Raw genomic sequence first — 21,716 nt, forward strand, 5'->3', positions numbered from 1 at the left:
GGAATGCTCTCCTTAGCCCTATTTCAACTTTTCAAAGGTCACATTCATTTATTCTCCAAGTTTAACACAAAACTTGCCGCCATAACATTGCTCTAAATTCCGCTGTTCCATTTTCGTTACACACAACAAGACCACAGCTTCACTGATGTTGCTCTCACAAACCATGTGACAGCAGCACGGAGCTGAAATTCAGACTGCGTATCTGAAACAGACGAACACACCAGTTTACGTAAGTAGCAACACAGTGTTGTCAGATCTCTCGCAATGTTGTCTATCTCATTAGTCTTCTAACACATTTTGAACTTTCTCAGAAATTTTGTTCATCAAGGCCGATGTTTAATTCCACTAGACTTCTTTTCACCGGCAATGCCATGTTTACCTGTGATAAACTGCTATTATTCTCCTCTTTGCTTCGTCTGTAACGTGTTATTTTTCTCCCAAGAAATTTCTCCACTTCGTCTACTCCATGGTAGGCGATTTTCACGTCAAGTGTATCGGAAATCTCTTTTATGCTGCTCTCATTTCTTTCATCTTTCTCCAGTTTTCCCTCAAATCATATACGGTACTCATTAGAATGTTCATTCCATTCCACAGATCCTATAATTCGTCCTTACTTTCACTGAGCACAGCAATGCCTCAACGAATCTTATCATTAATGTAATTGCACTTTGAAATTTAATTCCTCATCTAAACCTTTCTTTATTTCCGTTATTGCTTTTTCAGTACATAGATTTAATAATAGGGATGAAAGACTACATCCCTGCGTTACAGCCGGCCGATGTGATCGAGCGGTTCTAGGCGCTTCAGTCCGGAACTACGCGTCTGCTACGGTCGCAGGTTCGAATCCTGACTCGGGCATGGCTGTGTGTGATGTCCTTAGGTTAGTTAGGTTTAAGTAGTTCTAATCCTAGGGGACTGATGACCTCAGATGTAAAGTCCCATAGACCTTAGAGCCATCTGAGCCTGCTTTACACCCTTTTCAAACGGAACCCTTGTTTCTTTGTTTTCCATTCATATTTTTCCTCTTCATTTTTGTGCCTACAGCATATTAATATTGCTCGTTTTTCCCAATAGCTGACACAAATTTCCCAGAGGATTTTAAACTTCTTGCACGATCTTATATTGCAGAACGTTTTTCCTGGGTCGACAAATAAAGTCTTTCTCTTCAGTTTTGCTTTCATTATAAAGTGCAACAGCAACTACCTCTCTGGTGTTTCCACCTTTCTTAAAACCAAATTCATCGTCCTTAGTCATATTCTCAGCTCGTTTTCCCATTCTTCTGTGTATTATATAAGGGGTAATCAACTGAAAACCGAACGCTCGCCATAATGTGGCCACGTAATGCTTCCATTCAACAGTAACCAAAACACGCGTTGAGACATTTACCCCACTGAGAGATGAAACGATCAATTCCTGTTCCGTAGAAAGCGGTCCGCCACTGTCGGATCCACAGTTCACCCGCTCTTGCACTTCATTATCCGACTAAAATCGACGCCCACGCGTGTGTTTTCTCAGGTTCCAAAGATGAGAAAATCACACAGTGGAAGATCCGGGTTGCATAGGCGATATTGTCAGTGTTTTACAAACAAATCGCTGCAGCGCAGCTTTTGTCCCATTGACAGTGTGGGGTATGGCTTTGTCGTCCAACTGGATTTTTCTGCCCACCAGTACTGCGACAGCCCGAGGGTGAACGACAAAGCCAACAGTGGAAACATCCCACAACTCCCCCGCCAAAGTTATCCAAAGCTGTTCACACAAGTTCCTATAAGGTCATGGTGATCTCCTTCTTCGACTGCAGCGACCTTCTGCTCTTTGAGTTCTTAGAGCACGGAAGCACAATCAATGCGCAGCGCTATTAAGACTGCAAAAACTGCGACGTGCCATAAAGTCAAAACGCCCAATCTGCTCAGTTCTCACGGCTGGTACACGACGCTGCCCCCACACGGCAGGCGGCTTGTTTGACATGGTCTTCATGTAGATATTATGGGACAGTCGTCGCAGCCGTTTTCATCAGTTAGGGCTTTCACCACAGCACCAGACATCAGGCCACTCACGTTATTCGGACGAAACATTTACAAGTTTCAAAAGTAATGCTGTGTTTTCACAGGGTATCTGCACATTTGACATTCAAAGGTGTTGATTTTAAGGGAGTCCTGCCGGTACGACACATACCAAAGATGGACACGTAAGTTTTAATTTTCACAATTTCTGAGGGTATCGCGGGTCGGTGTCGACCATTCCACCTTGTCAATCGTAAAATACAGCAGCTACAGGTAACAGCAATAGATGCAACTAAAACTGTTACGAAATCTGTCTTCTGTTCCTCCACCTACACAAAGGCTTGTTACTGGACCGTCTGCAAAAATAACAATCCGGGACCACTAAACTAAAATGTGTAATCTATCGATAATTAACGTAACTTTAGTTACAGCAGGTAGTAGCAGAAATGTGCTGTATAATCCCGTGTAATATACACAAATGGGATATTCTTTCAATTTTTGCGAAGTATTAAGCAAAAGTATTAATACAGGTAAATATTATTAAAATTAAATACATTATAGTGATTGACACCCTATATCATCAAGCCCTTATTCCTATCTGTTGTCTGATATACCTATAAAACATCGTTGAATTCGCCCTTGATCTCCAGTGAAACTGGACCACTAGGCGTTCTTTTTGTAACGCGAAGGTATTGATGGTTTCACTGACATCAAAGACTCAGACTCTCTCACTTTCGATACTGAGCCCGCTGAGTATACTGTCTTAGAATTACGCAGATAGTTACTTTGTAAGTTTTAGCTTCGAAAATGAGCATTCAGACGAAGAAACAATGGCCGGCCGCTGTGGCCGAGCGATTCTAGGGCCTTCCGTAACCGCGCTGCTGCTACGGTCGCAGGTTCGAATCCTGCCTCGGGCATGGATGTGTGTGATGTCCTTAGCTTAGTTAGGTTTAATTATTTCTAAGTCTAGGGGTCTGATGACCTCAGATGTTAAGTCCCATAGAGCTTAGAGCCATATGAATTTCTGAAGAACCAGCAACAGCAAAACTTAAAAATAGCCAAAATGCCGTGCATAAGTCTTCAGCGCTGGCAGCTAGATTGAAATCTCTATTATAGTTTTGTTAATCAACTGCAGAGTTTTTCAGAGCGTTTTTAAACCTATTACCTGGTCTGGGAAATCTCAGCATAATTTCTCCTCTTACTCGATTTGAAGAATTATTTGTTCGCCGTGAATATCTTAGTCAGAAACAGAATTCAGAAATTTTGGGAAAATAATTTTGAAGATGTGCTTAACATTACGCATGCACCCAAATCTGCTTCTTAAACTGTCTACAATAACGTCCAAGCAGTGGTTCTCAAATACGTATTTTGATTCACTAGCCGATCGTCCTGACACAATCCATCCATTTTATTCGCTTTACGAATTCTTTTAAATTCAAATTGTGGGGAAATGGCCCATTTTTTGTCAAAGATGTAATTGATGACAGTGATTCTTCGAAGTTTTATCGACAACAAGATAAATTATCAGCTTCATTCTGACACGATTTGTCAAGCTCTACATTTTCCGATTGCATAGTTTGAGATGCTAAATTAGTAAATTCTAGAATCTTTGATTGCAGCATTATCTGAAAAATGAATTCAAATTTCTGTAACTGGTTTTTTAAAACCACTTTGTTCCAGGCGCGACTGTGTGCGCTGGTAGCCCGCAGCTCGTGGTCGTGCGGTAGCGCTCTCGCTTCCCACGCCCGGGTTCCCGGGTTGGATTCCCGGAGGGGTCAGGGATTTTCTCTGCCTCGTGATGGCTGGGTGTTGTGTGATGTCCTTAGGTTAGTTAGGTTTACGTAGTTCTAAGTTCTAGGGGACTGATGACCATAGATGTTAAGTCACATAGTGCTCAGAGCACTATTTTTGGATTTCAACGAAGTCATACAGGAGTTCGCTGATGGCAAAACCAAGAAAACATCTGCAGTATATGGTAAGTTTATATTTATCATACATCACCGTCCGTCATCTGCTTCTCGGTGGACTTTGCATCATCGGGCATGTTGTTATCTTGTGGCCCTATCCGAGAGAGTACGGTGCCGCTTCTGGCGCTTCCGTGGGGTCTTTTGTTTACGTACTAGCTGTTCTGTGCCGGAATGATAGCGGTTGTCCATCGCCTGCTTGTCAGATACAAGGAAGGCAGAAATCGGTACAACGCCAGGCGTCAGATCCGTGTTGCAGTCAGCCATACGAGGCAGGGGAGTGTCTCCTCCCGATAGTGCCTCTGGTTGCAATGATGTGAAATGTCTCCACGACGGTATTCGTCACCTGACCCGGGTCGCATGGGCCGTCCGGAAGAGCGGTAGTTGGTGCGGTGACCGCGGCGTAGGTGACCGGAAGAACTGTGGACGGCGCAATGGAGACGGCGTCGTTGATTTTGTCTGCACAAGCCGGCGATGGAGACAGTTTTGGGGGACATTCCCTTCCTGGCCGCAGCCAGCGCAGGTACCGGGCTGTCCGTCATACATAATGATGGTCATGCATCCTCCTATAACCAAGTAAGACGGCACATGCTTCACCAATTCAATTTTCACTTGATGGACGTCGTTGAGTACAATGTAGGTCTCAAAGGTTTTCCATTTGTCTGTCAGGTGACTGAGTACATTACAATACGGTTTAAAAGCCGACATGACGCCGTCTGACGAGACCTCGAACCGGAGCTCGAAAACTAGGATCGGACGCAGGTCGAAAGCCGCCTCGTCAATCACTACACCACCTTTGGGTCCGTCGTGGTACTTAAACTTGAGGTGTCGCGCGTGGCGGCCCACAGTTTCGGTACACAGATCTTCGGTTCGCATCTTGACATATACGAGGGTTCTCCAGAAAGTAATTTCCTATCGGTCGCGAAGTGGAAACCACAGTGAAAGCCAGAAACTTTTTATTTGCAACAGTTAGGTACACCTTCCACCTACTTCTCTACATATTCGCTGATCCAACTTCGAGTTTTGTCGTAGTGTTGTATCAGCTTTCCAGTATCCTCGTCATAAAAAACAGCCGCCTGTGCTTTCGGCCAGTTATGATCACTGGTCTGCAGCTCGTTGTCTGTGTAAAAATTTTGTCTTCATAGCCAGCGGTTCTTGTGAGCAGAAATGAGACTCAGGGAGAGTAAATTACGGGCAATATTGCGGGTGATCAAACACTTCTCATCGGAAACGCTGCAGGAGCGTCTTCATTGCCCCTGCAGAGTGCGACCGAGAACCGGCATGAAGAAGGAACAGCTCGACAGTTGTGTTATGTGGGCTGCGTGACACCAGGCGAAATTTCTAACCAGGCCCTCATAGTCGGCGGGAGACGCTATTCCCCACGCATCTTTACTTGCTCACTGTTCACTCGAAACTGAAAAGAGTGACGCGATACGATCGACGGGCATACTGGAGACACTGTCCAACACATCTGTGCATAGCTTTACCGGATTTTCCCAGTGGTTTACATTTCGCGACCGATCGGATCTTACTTGCTGGACAACCCACGTACAACGTTTCCACTGATGGAAAAGTGATTGCCAATAATGTGCTGCGGATCCAGGTGAAGATTATCCCTTATAAACTTTTCAAGTGCATATTCTGCTTGGAATGTGATCGTGATCGTTGTCCACCGGTAAGAATGTGCCATGGCTCACTCGTAAGAGGAACTCAATATACGCAACCGCGGTGAGAAGTAAACAGTGCAGATTAAAGCCGTTATGAAGTATATCAAATACACTCACAGTTGCGAATACATGGGAAACCATCAGCTGATAATGGCACTGCAATACCGTTTTTATCTGCCGAAATCGGGCAAGCCTCGCTGTATGCGAATATACATAATGTACGTGCGAGTACAGGTTAAAGTGGGAAATCCGGGTTCGGATCCCAGTCGGGCACAAATTTTCATTGTCGTCATTCCATTCTGCTCCTGATCGGTTGTCCATATTTGCGACTGCGAAAACATTTAATGTATTTCATAACGGCTGTAGCAGCGACAGTGCCTGTTCCTTTGTACATGCGTGCATATACAATATATAATATTTCAGAATAACACAGACACTGCAGTATCTTACATTTGTTTTGTCTAAAGGCAAAATAAGTTGCCAAATGTTATCCGCCTGTTGAAACTAGTTGGTGCTGTTTCACATACTATAGTGCCGGCCGGAGTGGCCGTGCGGTTTCCAGGCGCTACAGTCTAGAGCCGAACGACCGCTACGGTCGCAGGTTCGAATCCTGCCTCGGGCATGGATGTGTGTGGTGTCCTTAGGTTAGTTAGGTTTAATTAGTTCTAAGTTCTAGGCGACTGATGACCTCAGAAGTTAAGTCGCATAGTGCTCAGAGCAATTTGAACATACTATAGTCTGTTTACTTTTCCTTGTTCCCAGAGACCCATTGTTCTGCTCTGCCATAATTCGGAAGGTTTCGTGCATTTTTCAACGAATGCTGTCTACCATTGTTCACTGCAGCACAGTGAACTGTCGTTCAGTGGCCAGTGGACAGTTGTGCATTTGTTTCTTTGTCTCTGTGGAGTGCTACGAATATGCACAGCATGTTAAGATAAACATCTGTGTAAATACTGCATGCTGTTTCACAAAAACCATCTCTCCCGCGCGTCATTTGCACTACAGTGAGTAATCGGTATGAAGCGCAAACCGTGAGCGTTGGAAGCACTTCGAAAACCCTACTCACCTCTGTTCCCCGCTTGCCGCGCTCTCCGCGGCGATCATTGTGTTCCTCCCTGGGCGCCGCACGCTCACTCAGGGGATGATGAAAAGTGAACATGTTTTAGTTGTATACTCTGTGGGTGACATATCTCCATTCTGGTTGGCATAAGCAATTTTGGAGTTATACCTCAAAATGTATTCCACTGTAACCGTTTCACTTCTTTTGCATTGACTGATTTTAAAGACGTATTCGCGTCTAAGAGATGTATAGAGTATGTTTTATTCGTGGAAATAAGACGAAATGAATGAATGATGTTGTGAAAAAGGTTGACTATGTCTGAAAATGCGAGGAGGGGGAGGGGAGGTGTCGCTTGAAATTTTTCATAAGGTGAAAAAATACCTGCCGACAGCCCTGCTCTGACCACGGTATTTAGTTAACAAGCGTCCCTTTTCGTCTGTTGGGCTTAGTTATTTCCGTTTCTATTCCTAACGCACTTTGATCTTTTATTTCAAGAAAACGCAAAAAGCTACATTAATGATCATGTCACAAGGGTTTCCAGCGGCATCATGTGAAACAGGAACATACCTAAATGTCTGAGTTAATTGGTCTATTTTCATTATGTCCGGTGTTTTATCTGTACTAACAGGAGAGAAGGGGGCAGCTGTAATGTGATTAATAATTACTGTTTCGACTATACAGCATAGGACATTGTTAGTTAACTCATTTTGGAGTGAAGGGCTAAGATACTTTTGTGTATATTTTGGTTCATTTATTAGATCGCGTAGCTACCAAAAAATTTCATCACTGTGTCATAGAAAAGCAATAATATTGGATGCAGTTTTTACGTCTGATTCACAACACGCTCAAGAACCAGTTTCCATACGTTCTGACTTTTGTACATAGCACGAAAGAAAAGTCAACTACATTTCTCTTACCCCAAGAACCTCAAACAACGCATGCGTTCAAATGTGCATAAGTAGTTTCGTGTAACACTATACTTTTGTTTAGCTACTTCCAATCGCGAACCCCTTTCCTCCAAGATGACGACAATTTCTGTCCTCCAATTCTCACTTCTTCATTCTCGTTTGTGCAAAATTTAGATGTTCGTACTTAATTTTAAAATTTAACCTTTTTTTGTAAAAGTACACACACAAATACAAAAAAATTTTAAATATTAAACTGTTCAAGGCAAGTTTGAGTGGTACCACACCGCTCAACTACATACTTAACTTCACACTTGTCTGAAACTGAGTTGGCTGTTGACTGTTTGTTATTGCAACATCTTACTGGATACGGAAACTGACATTGTTGTCGAATAAAGGAGTGAAAAAAGATAATGTTCAGAAAAAATGAGTATTACACAATCTCAGATACAGTAGAGATCAAGGAAGAATAATTTTCTACCTAAATGTCATGTGTTGGTACAAATTTTCATTATGGTCAGTGATTTGTGATATCTAATATGCGCCGCTCTTTTGCGACGACCGACGAACATGCTGCAAACCAGTTGTTACAAGAGACGGCAACGGCAAGCATTGTTTAATACTCTTACAGTTGTGCTAAACTCAACTCAACGTTCATAGACTCTGCGAAACCGTTTTGATCTGACCATTTCTGTGCAGACTGGCATTCGACTTGACTATTTATCTTTTGCAGATTTGCCGGCCGGAGTGGCCGATTGGTTCTAAGCGCTACAGTCTGGAACCGCGCGACCGCTACGGTCGCAAGTTCGAATCCTGCCTTGGGCATGGATGTGTGTGATGTCCTTAGGTTAGTTAGGTTTAAGCAGTTCTAAGTTCTAGGGGACTGATGACCTCAAACGTTAAGTCCCATAGTGCTCAGGGCCATTTGAACCATTTTACAGATTTCTATATGTATATATTTGTAAATATTTTAATTTATTATATTCATTTTTAACTTTAAAGATAATAACAATAACAAATCATTTGTTTTTCTGTGGGCCTCTTAAGTGATGGGCATACCCGCATTGCAGACGCTTCAGACAGTAAAGTTATGCCTCTGCACCTACTACAACGTTCCAATCACTATGATTAATATTTCTTCTCGTTTCCGTTTATACACTGAATTAGAGGTTTAATATTCTCACATACTTTCTTTATATCTTCGGCTTCTACTTGTGACATCTTAATCACTACACCACTCTGTTTCGTAATTTTTCGAATAGATCCTCATCGTGTGGTTTAGTGTGCTCCATCTTTTCCTCTTACCTCAAACTACTAACCACGTCAGGTTTGATTTCATAGGGAAACAGTTGTGACAAGCGAGTGTGCCCATTTCAAGCTGTAAATTATACAGCAACTGCATATCTAGATTTCGGACAAAGTGTGGCCATCTTCAGTGCAGTAAATGTAAGTTAAAACATCAAAATCATTTGCATATGCACTTAGTCCCAAGTGGACTAGTCATGTAAGAGGTTGTGAACTCAATTTCTGACATGAATAGTCCAGCTAACAAAGTTTATGGTCATTTATACATTGATAAAAGAGACTGTTGTTCTGTATCTAGCGATACGTTAGTGTTAAGTAGCAAATATACGTGCAGTCCTATACAACTACATCTACATATATAATAAATAAGCCACAGTGTGGCGTGTGGCGGAGGATACCCTGCACCACTACCAGCCATTTCCTTTCCTGTTCCACTCGCAAATAGAGCGAGGGAAAAACGACTGTCTATATGCCTCCGTATGAGCCCTAATTTCACGTATCTTATCTTCCTGGTCCGCAAGCGCGAAGTTTGTTGACGGCAGTAGAATCGTTTGGTAGGCAGCATCAAATTCCGGTTCCCTAAATTTTCTCAATAGTGTTTCTCGAAAAGAACGTCGGCTTCCCTCCAGGGATTCCCATTTGAGTTCCGGAAGCATCTCCGTAGCACTTAAGCGTTGTTCGAACCTACCGGTAACAAACATAGCATCCCGTCTTTGAATTTCTTCGATGTCTTCTTCAATCCGACCTCAAGAGTAGGTCGCAACAGCGTCCTATATCCGGCCTGCATTACAGGTGAACCACTCTTTCCTAAAATTCTTCCAATAAACATTAAGCTGCGACTGATATAACATGACCGACACTTGCCGGTACTTCCACAATTCATAACTCAGATAGCAAGTCAAATGACGGCTGAGATTAACTACTCGAAAACACACTTCCAGGAGCGTTCTGCAAAAAATCCAACTCCCTGCAGATTTCTTTCCAAATCATTAAGTTCGCTATATGAATGGTCTACTCACTGACATGTGAAATCAGTACAAGAATTCAATGATTCCCACCATTCAGTAATCGCAATTGAGAGTTGCTTGTACGTATCTAGAAGGCAAGCGAGAGTAGCTGGCAGATGGACCCATTATGTGGCAGCAGAGACATCAAGGTTGTAAGGGTTTCACCACCCTGCTAGAGCAACGGTAATCTCTAGGTATTGCTCACTTGCTAGAATGACAATTCGCAGGCGCTGCCTGAGACATAAAATACCATTCCCCCTGTCAAAAGAGAGCTGCAATAGAGTCGCAGATCAGAGCAGTCTCTGACGCAGTCGCTCGCTGCTACAGTGCAGTTGCAATCTGTCGCTGGTACAGCGCAGTTTATAATTAGTAATTGTTAAAGTCACAGTGCAGAACAAATTGTAAAATTGTATTATATGGAATTGAATAATAATTTTGATCAGCCGCAGACCTAACGATACCATGGAATGAGATGATGATGAACAAATGAATAATTGTTAATATAATGAAAATCAACAGTGTAATTAAGTCAACTATCTACTGTAAGGTAAATTTTATTATTTTTAATGGCACGCGCGTAGTTGAGACACTTGTCTGAGATGTTAATATGAATTTGTTTCATTCCTTTCTTTTGTGATTCTTCAGCAACAGTTGACCCAGACTTATAATATATTCAATTTTCCCGTGTAATGGATTGTAGATCTTTATGAATAACGCAAAAAATTTTCAGAATATAATTGTTTTTACCAGTCAACTATAAAAGCATAATTTCCCCTTAAGTCATTGCCAGTGTCGATCCAGTCATTTATCGAAATTAAAATATTCCAGAATTTTTGTCAGATCATAGTCATGTGCTCTTTACTAATCAGACGACCAGCTGTGCAGCTGTGTCACTAAGTAAAGGCAGTTTTTCTAGTAATTCAGATCTCAGACAAATGTTATCCAGTATTAGTAGATAGGCCAGCATTGCACTAAACTGTGCCATTTACGAGATATATAGACAGCGTTATCCGGCGACGCCATAACGAGGTAAGAATTTTTCACTTTATTTCTCACGGACAGATTCACATTGATTTCACAGGGCCATGGCGTACAGATGCTTACGTCAAAATTTAGCAGTTTTTCATGAGTAAACATTTATCAGTTTTCATACGTCAGAATTTAATTATCCAAATTAAATTATTTTTATTTTTTATTTTCTGTTCGGGAAGGTTACACATCTTTATTTTATATTCTTTTATTTATACGGGAAGGTTACAAGGTACGAACCCCTATCTTGTGATTGTCTGGCGGCGTCTGATGCTGGCTGTGATTAGTGGCTCGGTTTCTATTCGGCCCTTGGCCTGCCACTGCTGCGACAGATCCCCAAGACAGGTGGTCCTGTCAAGTTGATGGCAGAGCGGTGGCAGCCTCATGACGCAAGCCTACATTACGGTGAGTGCCGAGACCATTACTTGCCGTTTTGATGCCCACGGACAGTATTTACATTCGGGTGACAAAAGTCATGGGATACCTCCTAATATTGTGTCGGATCTCATTTTGCCCGACGTAGTGCAACAACTCGATGAGGCATGGACTCAACCAGTCGTTGGAAGTCCCTGCAGAAAGATTCAAAAAATGGTTCAAATGGCTCTGAGCACTATGGGACTCAACTGCTGTGGTCATTAGTCCCCTAGAACTTAGAACTACTTAAACCTAACTAACCTAAGGACAACACACACACCCATGCCCGAGGCAGGATTCGAACCTGCGACCGTAGCAGCAGCGCGGCTCCGGACTGGAGTGCCTAGAACCGCACGGCCACCGCGACCGGCAGAAAGATTCAGCCATGCTGCCTCTACAGCCGTCCATAATTCCAAAGGTGTTGCCAACGCAGTATTTCGTGCACCAAATATCCCATAAATGTTTCTTCTTCTTCTGTAGCACTACAGCTCTTGGTGAGCCTTGGCTTCTTCAACAATCTTCCTCCACACTTCTCGGTTATTTGCTGCTTTTTTCCACCCCCTGACTTCCATACTGGTGATATCCATTATTACCTCGTCGATCAATCTTCTTCTAGGTCTCCCTTTTCGCCAACTGAATTGATCATACCTTTCATCATTTTCTTTGGAATTCTATCCTCTGCCATTCTCTCCAAGTGTCCTAGCCATCGTATACGCTGTGATTTCACAAATTTTACTATGTCTCTGCCTTGTATTAACTCTTGTAATTCGGCATTGTAGCGTATTCTCCAGCCTTCTTCCTTCCTTATTGGCCCATAGATTTTGAGTAGTATTTTCCGCTCAATGGTTCTTAGTGCATTTTTATCGTGTTCTGTCAACGTCCATACCTCTGAGCCGTATGTGATAACTGGACTGACTAGGGAAATGTATATTAGCAGTTTAGTTTTTCTTGTAACAAGGCTATTTTTGAAAAGTTGCATATTTCCAAAGTAAGCTCTGTTTCCTGCTTGTATTCTTTTCCTTATAGCCTTCCCAATACTTTTATCATTTGATATTAGGGCTCCCAAGTAGTTAAAAGGGGACACTCCATTGAAGCATTTCCCGTTGATGTTTAGGTTTTTAGGGGTTCTTCTGGCCTCAGATTGTGACATTACCATATATTTTGTTTTGTTTTCATTTACTATGAGGCTTCTGTTTCCATTGCCCGGGTCGCAGGTTCGAATCCTGCCTCGGGCATGGACGTGTGTGATGTCCTTAGGTTAGTTGTGTTTAAGTAGTTCTAAGTTCTAGGGGACTGATGACCTGAGAAGTTAAGTCCCGTAGTGCTCAGAGCCATTTGAACCATTCCATTTCCCGGTATGTTTCTAGGAGTGTATTGGTATTTCTTCCTACTATAGCAATGTCATCAGCGTATGCACATATCTGGCTAGTTTTCATAAATATGGTGCCTCTTTTGTTGATTTTATTTACTACACTATGCAGGGCTATATTGAATAGGACAGTGGAGGGACTATCCCCTTGCTTCACACCTTTATTAAAGTCAAAGCTTTCACTTGTTCTGCTAAAGACCTTTACTTTTGCTCTTGTCTCTGTCATCGTCATTCTGATTAGTCTTATTAATTTAGCACATATACCAACTTCTCGATCATATCCCATAAATTTTTGACGGGAGTCAAGTCGGGCGACCTGGGTGGCTAAATTATTCGTTCCAACTGTCCAGAATATTCTACAAACCAATTGCGAACAACTGTACAACTGTGGCCCGCTGACATGTTTGGAAACATGAAGTCCATAATGGCTCCAGAGGGTCTCCAAGTTGCCGAACATCAGATTTTCCGGTCAATGATCATTTTCAGTTGGACCAGAGAACACAGTTCATCCCATGTAAACACAGCCCAGACACTTATGGCCACCACTAGTGCACAGTGCTTTTTGACAACTTGGGTCCATGGCTTCATGGGGTCAGCGTCACACACGAACCGTACCATCAGCTCTTACGAACACAAATCCGGGCTCTCATCTGGCCAGGCCACGGTTTTCCAGTTCTCTATTGTCCAACCGATATGGTAGCGAGCCTAGGAGAGGCGCTGTAGGTGGCCTCGTGCTGTTAGCAAAGGCACTCGCATCGGTCGCCTGCTGCCATAGCCCGCCGTAATGTCCTAACGGATACGTTTGTCGTACTTCCCAGACTGATTTCTGTGTTTATACCACGTGCTGTTTCTTATCTGCTAGTACTGAAAACGCAAATGCCAGTGCTCTGGAACCGTGCGACCGCTACGGTCGCAGGTTCGAATCCTGCTTCGGGCATGGATGTGTGTGATGTCCTTAGGTTAGTTAGGTTTAAGTAATTCTAAGTTCTAGAGGACTGATGATCTCCGATGTTAAGTCCCATAGTGCTCAGAGCCATTTGAACCAGCCAGTGCTCTCAGTTGTTAAATGAAGGCCATCGGCCACTGTGTTGTCGGTGATGAGAGGTAATGCATGAAATTTTGTACTCTCGGCACATTTTTGACACTGTGGAACTCAGAATATTGAATTCCCTACCGATTTCCAAAATGGAATGTCCAATGTTTCTAGCTCCAACTACCATTCCGCGTTCAGAAACTGTTAATTCCCATCGTGCGGCCATAATCAATTCGAAAACCTTTTCACAGGAATCACTTGAATGCATCTACATCTACGTCTACATGGTTACTCTGCAATTCACACTTAAGTGCCTGGCACAGGGTTCATCGAACCATTTTCATACTACTTCTCTACCATTCCACTCTCGAATTGAGCGTAGGAAAAAGGAACACCTAAATCTTTCCGTTCGAGCTCTGATTTCTCTTATTTTATTATGATGATCATTTCTCCCTATGTCGGTGCGTGTCAACAAAATATTTACGCTTCCGGAAGAGAAAGTTGGTGATTGAAATTTCGTAAATAGATCTCGCCGCCGAGAAAACCGCCTTTGTTTCAGTGACTGCCACCCCAACTAGCGTATCATATCAGTGACACTCTCACCCCTATTGCGCGATAACAGGAAACGAGCACTTTCTCGATGTCCTCACTCAATCCTACCTGGTAAGCATCCCACACGGAGCAGCAATATTCCAGCAGAGGATGGATAAGTGTAATGTAGGCTGTCTCTTTAGTGGGTTTGTCGCGTCTTCTAAGTGTTCTGCCAACAAAGCGCAGTCTTTGTTTAGCCTTCCCCACAATATTATCTATGTGGTCTTTCCAATTTAAGTTGCTCGTAATTGTTGTTCCTAGGTATTTAGTCGAATTGACAGCCCTTAGATTTGTGCGATTTATCGTATACCCAAAATGCAAATGACAGCTCCGCCAATGCAGTACCCTTTTATACCTTGTGTACGCGATACTATTGCCACCTGTATATGTTCATGTCGCGATCAATGTAGAGTAATGAAATACAGGGAATACATTTGTCTAGGTAACCTATTTAAGTGATTAACACTGTAAGACCACAAGTTAATGTAAGCGCGAAATAAGCCGTTGTAAATGTGAAATACTGGTATATTAATAGCAGGTGCAGCCGCCAGAATGTTGAATGCAAGTATGCAAACGTGCTTTCATTGTGTACATGTGCCGGATGTCAGTTTGTGAGATGGAATTCCATGCCTGTTGCACTTGGTCGGTCAATACAGGCACAGTTAATACTATATGAAGATAGTAACTGTTCAGAAAGAGCAGATACCAGTGATGGCCATGCACTTGAGGGTTTCGATTAATTATCATTTCTTTCTAGAGAAGCTGCATGGCCATCATTGGTATCTGTTCTTTCGGAACAGTTACTATCTTCATGCAGTTAAAGGCTACCCGGCCATTGACCTTCTTCTTTGCGAATACGCACACTTTGCCCGAATTCTTACGTGAATCGTCACCTTAGTTGGCACGAGTAAGGAGTGAATGGGCAAACATCCTTTAGGAAATTACGAATGTAGGTTGTGGACACTTGGGAATGTGGGTCTCACGGAAAGCGTGCAAGGGATAGGTCCCTGCAGTCGCGCTATCCTCTGTGCCCTCGGTGACTGAGATGGATAGAGCGTCTGCCATGTAAGCAGGAGATCCCGGGTTCGAGTCCCAGTAGGGGATCACATTTTCAGCTGTCCCCATTGAGGTATATCAACAACACCTGTTGGCAGCTGAGGGTTTCGATTAATCATCATTTCTTACAGTTAATACTGTTTGTGGGAGACGCTGGAGTTGTCATCCGATGATGTCTCATATGTCTCCGACTGGAGACAGATCTGGTCATTGACCAGGCCAAGGCAACATGTTGGCACCCTGTAGAGCATGTTGAGTTACAACAGCGGTCTGTGGGCGAGCCTTATGGAGTTGGGAAAAGAGCCTGGAAAGCTGTTCATGAATGGCAGCAAAACAGGTCGAATCTCCAGACAGACGTGCGAATTTGCAGGGGATAACAACGTGAGTGTCCTGCTGTCATAAGAAATAGCATCCCAAATGATAGTTACAGATGTAGGTCCACTGTGTCTAGCACGCGGACATGTTGGTTGCAGGTCATTAACTGGCCTAACCAACACACGGCTATCACTGGCCCCGAGGCGGAACCAGCTTTTATCAGAAAGCACAACAGAACTTCTCCGTGCGCTCCACTGAGCTCTCGTTTGACTCCACTGAAATCACAAATGGCCGTGGTTTGTGGTCAGTGGAATGCACGCTTCAGGGCATCTGCCTCGGAGCTGTCCTTGAGGTAACCGATTTGTAACTGTTCTTTGCGACAAAGTGGTGCCAGCTGCTGCCCAAATTGCTGTTGCAGACGCAGTACTATGCGACAGAGCCGTACATCGAAGACGATGGTCTTCCTTCTCAGCATCTCAGCAGTGCCATATGGCCGTACAGAACCCGGTCTTCTTCCGACAGTACATTCTCGTGTCCACCGCTACCAGCAATGATATACACTGGCTACCTCCCCACCACGTCTTCCTGCAAAATCGTAGACGGAACATTCAGCTTCTCGTAGCTCTATTACAAGACCTCGTTCAAACTCAGTGAGTTGCTGATAATGGCGTCTTTATCGCCTTAAAGATATTCTAGACTAACATCAACTCTCCACGTTCAATCTCAAAGTAACGCTCACGACCGTTACAGTGAGGATTTAAAGTAAACAGGATTTCCATCGTTATAGTGGAGCCACAAGCGCCACTCTTAGGCGACTGGCGCGAAATTGGAATAGATGTCATCTTTCAGATGTAAAAACACGGCTGCCAACTATCGTTCATCAAGCACAATTCCTTATTTATTCTTGCGATTTTTCTCCGTAGTTGTAATTTTGCATCATTACGAGTAGTTAATTTTTGTGCACTTTTAGTTACTACTTTTTTCCCTCGTCTCTTCCGACTAATCAGATTGCAGAGGCAAAAGTCAGGACTCGCTGACGAATATTAAATTGGAATAATTATGGGTATTTCAGTTGAAACTTCGCTTATGTGTGGTTTCTCCCTGAATCGGTAACGGTATCTTAAAGCACTCAGGTTCCGTGAAGAAATTCACGTGGAATCATGTTAATGGTGAAGGCACATTTCCACATCTTATTACTGAAACAGAGCGAAGTTAATAATCATCCAACGGCAGTCAGAGAAGAGCTGCGCTTGGATGTATTATATACAAAATATAATCAAAGTTGTGTTACAGCAAATGTTGGTGTTTATCATTGGTAGTGCAAATTGGGTGAAATATTTGATTGATGTGTGAATTTGGTTTGCAATTTACGTTACAGAGTATTATTCAAGTGATACTCAAGGAAGTTTTGAGTATGAGCCAAATGTTTAACTCCCTGGATTTTGTTACCTTGGAGTTAGTTATTTTTGGAAGTAACAGCACCAGGAAATTTTCTCCAGCTGAACGAAGTCAGATTCCGATGAGAATTCTTTGGCTGCAACACTAAGAAATAGAGAACATTCATAGCGGATTTTATTCAGGTCTTTTTCTGTGTGCTACCCCCTTGAACAGCTACATCTTGAAACGTCTTGAAGTGGGTAGACCGAAGAACTTTCCCCCAGTATACGCGAGTGCTCCTTGATACGTGACCTGCAGCGTCCAGACTAAAATCTCATGAAAGTCTTATCCTCCATGTACTTTGGGTGCAAATATAATTCGGAGGCGAAGTGCGTGTATAAATATTTACAATGTTCGTTTTGGGTTCTGTATCACTGATAATTTATTTCCATTGTATTTGAGAATCGACTAATGTATGTTTCAATTACTATAAATATTAAGGCACACCAAACAATTGCTGTGACTTGCCATTCGACAACCTAGAACAGTAGCTAAGGTTCTAACTTTCATTTCAGTATGACGCAACGTATTGCATCCATAACTTTCAAATAAATATTCACCATTTTATACCACAAAATCTAGACGAACAGTAAATTATCTGCTTATGAACTCGAGTACCAAAACAAATTAATTTGCTAGGTTGATAACGTTGGCACGGTGTAGTAATACCCAATAATTTCTCTCCATGGCTGTCTGCAATCGCAACACCAGAAGAGACTGGAGAATTAGCGGAAACCAACTAAGAGAAAAAGCTGAGTTTAAAGTGCTATTTCTGGAAGTGAAAGATTGGGGAGCTCTAGCTGTTCTGTCGGTAATCACAATAATCTGTGGATATTGGTGCCAAAGGGGTAGCTTTTGTAGGTTAGACTCAGACATCAGGCACCCTGTTCTAAAAGAATTTAAAACAACAATAGAGTTCCAAAGAATGCTTAAGAATACACGGAAAAATAAAGTAGCTTATTTAATCAGAAAATTAGAGGATTTAGTAATAACATAGGAGAGATTCTTGTCACTTCGGAAAATTTAGAGAGCTCTGAAAAGATATACATCCTGTACCTATTTGAGTACCACATAACCACAGGACTGTATAAGTTAAATATAAAAGATTACACTCTAGCATCTTACTCATACAGATCTAATACGTGAAAAGGAGTAGTTGTTACATTTATTAAGACAGAACTGAAATTGAAAACATTGAAGCAAATAGATTTTGTAGTCAACAGCATATAGTTTTTGATTGTGAATTAATAATGAAAAATAGTTCCCTTTTGATTTCAAAGTATATTTTCTAAAGGATTCTAATAGGAAAAATGATCCTAAAACTTTGTTTGGATTCTGGGTTTAATCTCAGTAATTAATTTTCCAAGATGGATGGATAAAGATGGTAGGACCCTAACTGATAAAGTTTGCTTTGATGAAGCTGAGAGCAAGGAAGTAACTATTCATCCAGTAACAAATGCACAGTTACGATACACGACGTAAGCGTTACAGTACAGAGTTCCTCAGTGGAAATCAGTCAGAATAACGAATGATTTAATGACAAACAATTTTAAGAGTAGAAATGACATTTGTAATGAACCAAATACTGTCCTAAGATTTAATCTGATCGATGATAAACTCATATCATTATCCGTATACAACTTTCCGCATAAACTTGTCAGAAAGGACATTAAAAAACCGTGATAAAAATCGTAGATGATTACAGGGATCGAAGTATCTCGTGAAAGGAAAAAACGAAATCTATCTTCTTGAAGAAATAATAAACAGCCAAACCATGGTAAAATGTAACGTTTATTAAAATCCCTTGAGCATGGTCAACATTCATTAAAACGTCTTCTTCAGAAGGAAAATAGTGACAACTGGGTTACATGTTGCAATGGGAGCGCGTAAAAAATAGCCGAAAGGCGTCAGTAAATATAAATTTCAACTCGTTAATATTAAAAACATGTACAACATGGTTTTCGTCGTTAAATAGTGCGTTACCAATGAAAGGAGATTGTCGCTATTAAAAAAAGAAAAAAGGTACAGGGCTGGAGCAGCAACTGTAGGATGAAATTTTCGTGAATAAATAATAAACATTTATAGACATGAGCAGTGTCTGTTCTGCCAAACATGTTTGACAGACGAGGACTGGAACCAACATGCTCCGCTTCTCTAGACTGATTGCCTTAACCGCCTCGACCATCCGGACACACTTTCCTTCATACTCAAATTCACGACTTCCCGTTCGCCGCACCGCAACGACCCCCGCTCATTAATTACTGTTCGCAGATTTCTAATTCAAGTACAAGTTCCGCCGTTGGTTGTGCATCCGCATTGAAACTTTTTCATCAAACAGCCGTCGCACCTATTTATGAGTGTTGTCTGCTCTGTAGGACATGTCCGACAGGCCAGACACCACTAGTGATGAAGTAGAAGCGACATATACATGAATAATTGAGGTAAAAGGAATGGTAACGAAACGGGATGGAAAAGAAATAAGAAGAAAATAATGACCTGCAGCCGCACAGGGCGTTGTGGCAATGCAACAGCGAGAGGTGAAAATTTATACTGGACTGGGACTCGAGCCCAGACGTGACACTTCTGTTGAACAGTTGCCGTAACTGTCTCGGCCATCCATACACGCTTTCCGTGACCTGTCCAATAAAACAGACACCACTTATATCTATAACTCTATAGGCGCGATGGCTGTTGGATGGGAAGTTGGGAATTTGGGTCTGATGGACAGCATCTCCGGATGGCCAAGGAGGTTAAGACAACCGCTCCAGAGAAGTGGAGTGTCCAATTCGAGTCCACGTGCAGCACACATTTTCAACTCTCGTCGTTACTGTTGTGTCGGCTGCTGTGGGAGTCAGCACCAACACAAACAAGGAAGGAGAGAATTTGCGATGGCCGGTGCCTGGAATCTAGAATGATTGTACATAACACTTGCAGATTAATATAACACTTTATGTCTAAAAAGGAAAGAAAGATAACTTCTCACTATGTGGTGGCTTGATGTGCTTCCTTGACCTCCTACATGCGAATACTTTTACTAACTGTTTCTACTCACAGAACTCAGTCTAAGTATCGTCATTCAGTACTGATGCTCTCGAAGTATGTGGCCGATCTGTGACCTACCAGCGATGGACGGCTAGGTAAGCCAGCTTTGACAGGGCGGGGGGGATGGCTGAACTCTGTCTTCCCGGACGTGGGGCGCTGCCCGCTCTTTCCATCGGCATGCGGGTCAGTACCTTCTTGATGCCGCTGCACGGTGCTGCGCTGGTCGGTTTGCAGTCGATGCTTCAGAACTGCTCATTTGCACTTTCGCAATGCCTTTGCAGCTAAAAGTCATTATTTCCTTCTTGTCACTTTACCATCCCGTTTCATTTTCATTCCTTCCCCCCCACCCCCTCTCCCCAAGTATTCATGTAAATAGAAAACAGCCAACCAGTAGCAAAATGACGTAGTTCAAGGTCTATAAAAATTCTTCTTCAGAAGGAAAATAGTGACAAATGCGTTACATGTTGAAGTGGAGTCACCTTAATGCATGAGCTGTACACTGGTGAGGTACTCCTCAATGACGACCACCATGATGTGCATGTTTCTAACATTATGGAAGTGAAGTTTTATATTTTACTGAATGCTTTTGGCTATTTTTTAACATTCCTCCACTACAACATGTAACCCGGTTGTTTGTCACTACTTCCATTCTTAAGAAGACGTTTTCATAAACGCTGAAATCATGGTCAAATGGTTTACATAAACTATCCATTTTGCAACAGATTGGCTGTTTATTATTTCTTCACAGTGAATTCTACATCTACATCTACATCCGTACTGCGCAAGCCAACTAACGGTGTGTGGCGGAGGGTACCTTGAGTACCTCTATCGGTTCTCCCTTCTATTCCAGTCTCGTATTGTTCGTTTAAAGAAAGATTGTCGGTACGCCTCTGTGTGGGCTCTAATCTCTCTGATTTTTTCCTCACGGTCTCTTCGCGAGATATACGTAGGAGGGAGCAATATACTGCTTGACTCTTCGGTGAAGGTATGTTCTCTAAACTTCAACAAAAGCCCGTACCGAGCTACTGAGCGTCTCTCTTGCAGAGTCTTCCACTGGAGTTTATCTGTCATCTCCGTAACGCTTTCGCGATTACTAAATGGTCCCGTAACGAAGTGCGCTGCTCTCCGTTGGATCTTCTCTATCTCATCTATCAACCCTGTCTGATACGGATCCCACACCGGTGAGCATTATTCAAGCAGTGGGCGAACAAGTACACTGTAACCTACTTTCTTTGTTTTCGGATTGCATTTCCTTAGGATTCTTCCAATGTTGCTGTGGTTGCTGCTCCAGCCATGTATAAAATTTTAAGATTTTGGAAACGTATCTGTTGGCAAGAACACGTAAAGATCATGTAGTTGTTGCATACTACATAAGCTAGTCAAAGTAACTGAGAAAAGTTATTAAAAAAATCAAGGAACATGCAAAGTATGTCACAAATCAGTAAATACATCAATTGTATGGTATGTAGTTATAAAAAAGACAAGGAGAACATCGCTATTGATTTAAATTGAAGGGCTATAA

General features: G+C 42.5%; 1 protein-coding gene across 1 annotated transcript in view; it reads right to left on the reverse strand.

The window, feature by feature from the left end:
• The window catches only part of LOC124619996, a 65,279-nt gene extending 58,489 nt beyond the window's left edge, over positions 1-6,790 (reverse strand). Inside the window, exon 1 of the mRNA XM_047146661.1 lies at positions 6,698-6,790. Coding sequence (XP_047002617.1) covers positions 6,698-6,790 — 93 coding nt within the window. The remainder of the gene's footprint in view (positions 1-6,697) is intronic.
• Between the last annotated feature and the right edge of the window lie 14,926 nt (positions 6,791-21,716).

Source organism: Schistocerca americana, chromosome 6, assembly GCF_021461395.2.
Source record: "Schistocerca americana isolate TAMUIC-IGC-003095 chromosome 6, iqSchAmer2.1, whole genome shotgun sequence".
NCBI lineage: Eukaryota > Metazoa > Arthropoda > Insecta > Orthoptera > Acrididae > Schistocerca > Schistocerca americana.